This window comes from Octopus bimaculoides, chromosome 22 (assembly GCF_001194135.2).
Source record: "Octopus bimaculoides isolate UCB-OBI-ISO-001 chromosome 22, ASM119413v2, whole genome shotgun sequence".
Taxonomy (NCBI): domain Eukaryota; kingdom Metazoa; phylum Mollusca; class Cephalopoda; order Octopoda; family Octopodidae; genus Octopus; species Octopus bimaculoides.
The window spans coordinates 18,187,154-18,196,583 of record NC_069002.1 but is presented as its reverse complement, the minus strand read 5'-3'; the positions used below and the strand labels follow the sequence as shown (position 1 = coordinate 18,196,583).

The 9,430-nt window shown below is 37.2% G+C and overlaps 1 protein-coding gene across 1 annotated transcript in view; it reads left to right on the top strand.

Moving 5' to 3' along the window:
- The window catches only part of LOC106867307 (serine/threonine-protein phosphatase 6 regulatory ankyrin repeat subunit B), a gene marked incomplete at its 5' end in the record, with an annotated part of 27,250 nt that overhangs the window by 5,790 nt on the left and 12,030 nt on the right, over positions 1–9,430 (top strand). The window contains 4 exons of the mRNA XM_014912147.2: positions 1,245–3,337; positions 5,123–5,159; positions 5,451–5,660; positions 7,881–8,059. Of these exons, the coding sequence (XP_014767633.2) occupies positions 1,245–3,337; positions 5,123–5,159; positions 5,451–5,660; positions 7,881–8,059 (2,519 nt within the window). The remainder of the gene's footprint in view (positions 1–1,244; positions 3,338–5,122; positions 5,160–5,450; positions 5,661–7,880; positions 8,060–9,430) is intronic.

Below are 9,430 nucleotides of genomic sequence, written 5' to 3'. Positions count from 1 at the left end.
TCTCTCTCTCTCTCTCTCTCTCTCTCTCTCTCTCTCTCTCTCTCTCTCTCTCTAACTATCTATCTATCTGTGTGTGTGTGTTGTACGTATGTGATATGTACATACAGTGTGCCCAAACTTTGTTTACTGATGACTTTCTGACGATTCATATGTTTTTATAAAAAGTTGCTCATTTCCTTGTGTGCATTTGATGATTTTGGTAACAAAATAAATATCTTTGCTGAATTTTAGATCGATACCTCGCTACACACACTTTTCGACTTTCTTTCCCACAATATAGACATAATTATTTGCTACAACATTGAAAAGAGTGGATTTCAGAAGAAGTTCATAGATATCTGGAAGATCTTTCGGAATTGGTCTCACAAAATTGAAAAATTTTAGTTTCCATAATGAATTTATATTTCTTTAAATTGTTTTTTTTTCTTCATTTCTCATACAGACCTACATATACATGCATAAATATGCATATAGGCTCATAAGCATATACATACATATACTTACATACTCGAATATACATACATAAATGCACATAAATGCACATAAATGCACATAAATGCACATAAATGCACATAGATGCACATAAATGCACATAAATGCACATAAATGCACACACACACAAAAAATACATAAACATAAATGACTTGTGAAAACATAAAGCGTAGGTATATTTCTGTACATATGTATATATATGTGTATTTATGTATGTACACACAGAGGGGACAAACAAGGACAGACAAACGGATTAAGTCGATTATACCGACCCCAGTGCGTAACTGGTACTTATTTAATCGACCCCGAAAGGATGAAAGGCAAAGTCGACCTCGGCAGAATTTGAACTCAGAACGTAGCGGCAGACGAAATACCGCTAAGCATTTCGCCCGGCGTGCTAACGTTTCTGCCAGCTAGCCGTACATATATATGTGTGTGTGTGTGTGTGTGTGTGTGTGTGTGTGTGTGTGTGTGTGTGTGTGTGTGAAAGTGTATATATGTGTGTGTGTCTGTGCGTGTGGATGCGTATATTTGCATGTGAGAGGGTATATAAATGTGTGTGTGTGTGTGTGTGTGCGTGTGTAAGTGAGTGTATATATACAAACCTCATTTATTTGTTCTTCCCCACATTCATTCCAGCTGTTTATTAGTTTGATTCTTTCCTTTCACTTTCTGAGATTTTTTTACAATTCTTGTACCCCACACCATCTAGTACACACCATCTTTAAAGTATTTATTGCTTATATTTTCAGGTCAATCAACGAAATAATGATGGTTGGACACCCCTACATCTTCCCTGTCTACGTGGACACACAGACACTGTTAAACTTCTACTACAACAGAATGACACTGATGTTAGTGCTGTGGACAATGATGGTAACACACCTTTACATCTGGCCTCTCAAGATGGACACACAGTCACTGTTAACCTTCTACTACACCAGACTGGCACTGATGTCAACGTGGTAGACAATGATGGTGACACATCTCTACATCTTGCTTGTCTCAATGGACATACAGACATTGTTAAACTTTTACTACAGCAAACTGGAACTGATGTCACTGCGGTGGACAAATACGATTGGACACCTCTACATCTAGCCTGTTTGAATGGACACTCAGACAGTGTCAAACTTCTCCTACAACAGACTGGCACTGATGTCAGGGTAGTGGACAATGATGGCGACACACCTCTACATCTGGCTAGTCAAGATGGACACACAGATACTGTTAAACTTCTGCTACAACAGAATGGCACTGATGTCAGTGTAGTGGACAATGATGGCGACACACCTCTACATCTGGCTTGTCAAGATGGACACACAGATACTGTTAAACTTCTGCTACAACAGAATGGCACTGATGTCAAGGTGGTGAACAATGATTGTCAGACACCTCTACATATGGCCTGTCTGAATGGTCACACAGACAGTGTCAGACTTCTGCTACAACAGACTGGCACTGATGTCACGGTGGTGGACAATGATGGCTGGACACCTTTACATCTGGCCTATCGGAATGGACACACAGACACTGTTAAACTTCTGCTACAACAGACTGGCACTGATGTCATGGTAGTGGATAATCATGGCTGGACACCTTTACATCGGGCCTCTTATAATGGACACACAGACACTGTTAAACTTCTGCTGCAGCAGAATGGTACTGATGTCATGGTTGTAGATAATAATGGTAACACACCTCTACATCTAACCTGTTTAAATGGACACACAGACACTGCTGAACTTCTGCTACAACAGAATGGCGCTGATGTCACGGCGGTGACCAAAGATGGTTGCACACCTCTACATCTTGCCTGTCTGAATGGACACACAGACATTGTTAAACTTTTACTACAACAGAATGGCACTGATGTCGATGTGGTGGACTATGATGGCGACACACCTGTACATCTGACCTGTCTGAATGGTCACACAGACACAGTTAAACTTCTACTAGAAGAAACTGACACTGACGTCACTGTAGTAGACTATAATGGTAACACACTTTTACATCTGGCCTGTATGAATGGACACATTGAAACGGTTAAACTTCTACTAGAAAAATCTGGCATTAATGCCAATGTGATGACCAATGATCACTACACACCTTTACACCTGGCCTGTCAGGCTGGGCACGCAGACACTGTTAAACTTTTACTAGAACGAACTGGCTCTGATGTCAGTATGGTTGCCGGAGAGGGTTGGACACCTCTACATCTGTCCTGTATGAATGGACACACAGACATTGTTGAACTTCTACTACAAGACACTGGCACTAATGTCAGTGAAGTGGACAATGTTTATGAGACATGTCTACATCTCTCCTGTCGATATGGACACACAGACACTGTTAATTTTCTACTACAACAGACTGGCATTGATGCTAATGCTGTGACCAGAAATGGTTGCACACCTTTACATCTGTCGTGTCTGAATGGACATACAGACATTGTTAAGTGTCTACTACAACATAAGCACACTGATATTAGTGTGGTGGCCAAAGATGGCTGGACACCTTTACACCTGGCTTGTAGGCATGGCCACACAGACACTGTTAAACTTCTAATACAACAGACTGGCATTAATGTCAATGCCGTGGCCAGAAATGGTTGCACATCTCTACATCTGCTCTGTCTGTATGGACACATGGAGACCGCTGAACATCTACTACAACACACTAACATTAATGTCAGTGTGGTGGACAAAGATGGTTGGACACCTCTGCATCAGGCCTGTCTGAATGGACACACATATACTGTTGAACTTCTACTACAACAAGATGGCATTGATGCCAATGCGGTTGACAATAATAGTAACACACCTCTACATATAGCAGTTCAATGGTAAGACCACATTCATCAGGAATATCAAAATCTGTTTATTTTATTGAGTCATTCATATCCCACCATGGGCCATCGTCTTTCAACTCTCTTTCACACTGTAATGACACTGTAATCTACCTCATCAATTAATCATCACCATAATTATTGTTGTTGTTATCACATGACTAGATTTTTCTTCACTTCATCTAATCCTCCCTTACTGTTACTGGTTCAGATCGTCTGTCTTCTTACTTTCACCCCTTTTCACCCCCGTCACTCGTAATGTATCTCTTTCCTCTGACCTAGGGTTAAATACAGAATCATCCCTTACAGTGTTTAAATCGTGTCAGAGTAACTAATGTCACTCTGTAGCTGATATAATCTGTACCAGTAATATCCACTGGTTCATTTAAGAAACTCTCAACCTCTCTTGTTCTTGGGTATTTGTTAGTGTTGGACAAAATATCTTGTGGTATTTATTTACGACCCTTTACATTCCGAGTTCAGATACTACCGAGGTCAATTTGGCCTTTCCTTCTGGAAAGACAGATAAAATACGATACCAGTCATGTGCTGGAGTCAATATAATCACCTCTACATCTTCTCCTCTATCCTAAATTTCATTTCTATATAACAGTTGTACCACATATACATTGTTGAGCTGACTCAAGTGTGTATATACAGGGATTGGACAAAATAATGGAAACACCTTAAAATTTCAAACAAATTTATTTTAATATTGGGTAGGACCATCAGATAAAATACTTGAATAGTCTTGACTATTAATTCTGCCATGAAGACAAACCATTGAGCCAGCAGATTTCCAAGATATAGCCCTTCCTCCCAGATCATCACAGATCCTCCTACATGTTTAACACGTGGAAAAAGGCAGTCTGAGTCAAATGCTTTTCTTGGCTGTCCCCACACGTATACTCGGCCGGTATTCAGAAATAAGGTAAAGGACGATTCGTCCAAGAAATAACATTCTTCCACTGTTCTCGGGACTGATTCTGTAGGTTTTTACTCCACTCTAAACGCTTTGCAACGTTTGTTTTTGAAAGTAGTAGTTTTCTGATTGCAGCCCTCCCGTGAAATTCGGTTTTGTGCAGCTCCCGGTGAACAGTTTTTGTGGAAACTGGGTTCTCAAGGTGGTCATTAAACTCTACAGTAATTTTGGGAGCTGTACTTTTGTGATCCTTTCTAACAATTCGTGTAAGAGTCCGACGGCCCCTATCTGAAAGTTTTGGTTTTCTTCCGGAGTTTTGTTTCGACGAGATTTTTCCCTCTTTCTTAAAGGCTGTCATTACTTTCAAAACAGTACTTCTTGATTCACCAAACATTTTGGCTGTTTTCGTTACGCTAGCGCCTGCCATATGAGCACCAACAATTTGACCTCTTTGAAAGTCCGATAGATCTGTCATTTTAATGAATTTTAATTACCTTTTTTCTGATGATATCTGAACAGAAACAGCAATTTTAGCAAAACATATTAAGCAACACTAATAATAAATTTTAAAAAAACATAAAAATAAACAAGCTTTTGACGGTTTTATAGATATTTCACAATTATGCAAGTAAGATGCTAGGTGTTCCCATTATTTTGTCCAACCCCTGTATAATTGATCTACTGTGTAGAGTGGATATTGACTAAATGTATGTATGTCTATATAATTATTGATGTAATTAGGCAATAGTGATCTGCTTACATTTGTTTTCATAAATTAATGACCTAATAATTAATAATAATCTCAATCAGAATGCTATTAATTGTTTTATATTTTTCTTTTCTCCTTTAATAACTTACAGGCAACACTATGCTGTGGTAACTTTGATGCTGTCCCAGGTTAGTTAAAACACACACACTCACACACACACAAATGCACACACACACAAATGCACACACACACATATGTATAATATACACTCTAGTATTTTATCTTAATACTTAAAAGATTTGATGTCTTTAATACAAAGCCATAGCAATTTATAGAGGAAACTAAAATTGACTTCACAGACAAACAACAAATGCACATGATCAGTTCGACCAAGTACCCAGTAGAAGACAGTAATGACACATTCATATCTAACCTAATTTTCATGTAAATTTTCATTTTCTACTTTTATCTCCAAAAAGGATTCCATGAAACTGAATGTTAGGAACCATAAGAAAATGACACCATTCCTTGAAGCCGTCTCCGGGGGCCACCTCGGAATGATTAACTATTTAATTTCACGGGGAGCAGACGTAAATGCTGTCGACAATGATGGCAACAATTGTTTGCACCTTACTGTGGAGAGAAAGATGTTTCATTCTGAGGTGGAAACCATAGCTACTTTAGATAAGGTAAGTTTTTAAAATTTGCTTGTTTACTTGTTTGCTTGTGTGGCGGGGGATATGCGTATGTGTGTGAGTTTGTATGTGTGAGAGAGAGAGAGTGACAAACAGACAGACATTGCTTATCATGTCTCAATTCACACCCACCAACCACCTCTTCCATTATCATCAAGTAATCCATTCTGTCCTGATAACCCTAGTTATATTATTTAACAAACAATATTCCAACTTTTTCCACCCTCAAAAGCATGGCTTCTCCACTGTAGAGAAGGCAACCTATCTCGGATTTTGGCCACTGAAACCCAGCCATCACAGTTTAAAGGAGAGGTCACCTATTGATGAGAGCAGATATTATTCACATATAACAATGATACGAGATAGAAAAGAGGTCTGTGTGACATAACAGATAACAGCCTTTATAGTACAGGTGCCAAAATAAAAACATCCAATCCATTCTGTGAAGAATCCTGACTGAAACAGCTCTCAACCACACTCTTGTATTCAACATATAACCACTGTGTATATGTTATGTTGAATGTTATTGGGTTGGTGCATAATTATTGTAGTTTTTTTCAATAAATTTTATTCAACAAAAACAATAACAATATTTAACAAAAATTTCTTTAAATGGTGGTCTGACCGCCTACCAAGCAAATGGGAAGCAGTAATTGAAGTAGATGATGAATATGTTCCGGAATAATCATTTTAGGATGTTTTTGTTGAATAAAATTTGTTGAAAATAAGCCGCAATAAATTATGCTCTAAGCCAATAGAACACACTAAAGAGTGGGTAAATAAAGTAGGTTCATTGTATGTGTTCCTGTACTTAAGTTTTGTTTGTACAATTGCATATGTATGTGCGTATAACATTTGCATGCACTTATGTGGAAATACAAATCCATTGACACCTAACCATCAGTAGATCTGATGGTATTTACTTTTCAACTGTTACAGAATTTAAGTAACTCTTTGATTTTCATATGAACAAAGGTCACTGCAGATGTTTGATAATATTTCAGACAGTTTCTGAGTTCAAATTCCACCAAAGTCGACTTTGCCTTTCATCTTTTCGGGGTCGATAAGTTAAGTACCAGTTGCGTACTGTAGTCGATCAAATTGACTGGCCCTCTCCCCAAAAATTTTGGTCCTTATGCCTAGAGTAGAAAAGAATATTTGAATATTTTCAGACAGTTTCTGAGTTCAAATTCCGCCGAGGTCAACTTTGCCTTTCATCCTGTTAGGGTCAATAAATTAAGCACCGGTGTTAATCGACTGGCTCCCTCTCCCAAATTTTCGGGCTTTGTGCCAAGGGTAGAAAAGAATATTTCAGACAGTTGATGGTCATCTGTTTGTTGTTGTAACATCTACTTTACTGAGAAGAACTTACTTTGATAGTTATCTACTCCCCTCCTCCCCAACGCATGACTAGAATTGTCCATCGGATTAACAGTTTGAACAATTTATCAACTACAATGTATTGGTGTGCTGCCTCAACTGTGACCTAATTCTTGCCTCCTTTACTTTACTTTCATCATCCAAAGATGTTTCTTTATTAATTTTGGAAACGTTGATATGTTTGGATGTATCTGTGTGGTGTTGATTTTGTTGTTTTATCTGAAGAAATTGGTATCTTGAAGGTGTTCTCTTTTCTGATAACTAACATTGTTCATTGCCACGCTGTTATGTTTTATATATATATATATATATATATATATATATATATATGCACACACAATACTCTTTCATAAATATTTGTTGTGGCCATTTGGTTTCATCAAGCCAGTTGTATAGAGAGGTTCTTGTTGGTTTTCTGTGCTTTGTGTTTTATTACTGAGATATTTGTTCCATTATATTTTCTATATTTAACTTGATACTATGATTTTCTTTTTTAATATTGTTTTGTATGTAATACTTTGTGATATTTGTGATAGGCTAGTAAATATTTGCACATTAAGTATCAACAAATTTGGTGTTAATCAATAAAGTTTGTTCTGTCCAAAAATAATGACTGTTTATTCAAAATGTCTTCATGCTGAAAATAAAGTAAGAAGAAATAAAAATGGTAAATGAATGCAACTGGAGATGATGTACGAACTCAATATTTGGAAATCGGTTTAGTTACTGGATAAGCACTGTGAAGCAGTAGTTGAACTGTCGTGTACCTTGAGATATCTATAATGTATATTTGTGTTATATTGCACTTATCATTTTATATTTCATCATTTGTAGTACTGCACTAAGCTGAAATTGAGACAAGGATGCAGGTGCAGCGGCGCAGTGGTTGCCAGTTATCTGGCCCAACACGGGGGTGACTTTTATCATAAAAACAAAAACGGTGTGTCTCCACTGGACCTAGTTAAGAATGAAAATTTGAAAGAAAAATTAAAGAAATTATTCCCATCACTACTGTAAGTATTCCTTGACAATGACAAGATAAACCAGTACATTTTCTATTTTTTGCATAATCATGTTTATTTGTTCAGTTTTAATTCTACCAATACATTATACTCTCACTAGTGTCTTGACCAAAGACCACACAACAATAGTAAGAAGAACAATAGACAATATGTAGCTGTTATGTAATCAAAGAAAGAACACTACTTTGATTACATTCACATGATTGGTTGTGTTGACACTGTTCAACCCCGCCTATTTCTTGTAGTTCCCTATTTTAAAGGTTTGTAACCTCCGGGAAAATGTAGTACTAAATAATGCAGTGAATAAACACATTTTGAAGTTGGTACTAAAAGAAAGTTGGCTTTATCTGTAAACTGACATGTTTTTCTCTTCTCTGTTCCAAACAGTCATTATTATGAAAGGTTTCATAAGAAAATATTCTACAAACACACTCATAGCTGGCCGCCTACACTTTTTTCTGCAAAATAGGGGTAGCTTATCCTGTTCAGGCTATATTATTAGCATTATCCTGCGTTTGAAAATTTAAAATCACTTCTTTAACTTTCTAAGACATCTCAATGCTTCTAAAAGTAATATTTCTAAAATTTCATCTTCTTAGAAGTTAGAAAGACCCCTTCATGGGGACTTAACACCCACAATTTAGTCATTTTATCTAAGCATAGACGAATACAGATGTACTCTTGGAAGCTATAGGGTTACCTGAACATAAATGATTAACGTTATTTGTAATTCAATGGTACAACAGTGTAACAGTTTGCTTTGAGATATACTTAGATTGTGATTTCTGCAATGTGGCGCATAAATTATCATGTAAATGAGAGGCATCTTTGCCTCCACTGATTCAGTTGCAAAGTGTTGAGTAAAGTTATTTGGTTTCAGACTCCCTTTGAGTCTTCTTATTATCACTGGGTCACACATAGTCCCCCTATGGTAACATTGATTTCAAGGCCTTCCCAGATGAGTGACTGGCTATTGAAAGACATTTATAGATTATAAATTTTTTCTGTCCAGTTACCTTTCGGTATAGTGGTCATTTTCAAACTCCAGAGGTGACACTTCCAGAGGTGACACTTCCAGAGGTGACACTTCCAGTTGTTAATGTTTCAGTTGGGTCACACTCTTCCAATTCCTATAGATCCATAATGCATCTTACAGCTGTGCCTGTCACCTGTGTGGCGAGGAATCCTACATCTGGGAGTAGTAACGACTTGGGTAGGGTAGCTGACTGCTTATTGTGATCATTCATCTTTTGCTTTCCTGTAGCTTTGCTCGCTCTCTTATACATCTATACATATACAGCTTTACATATACACGTATACATATACATCTATATATATACATGTGTATATATATATATATAT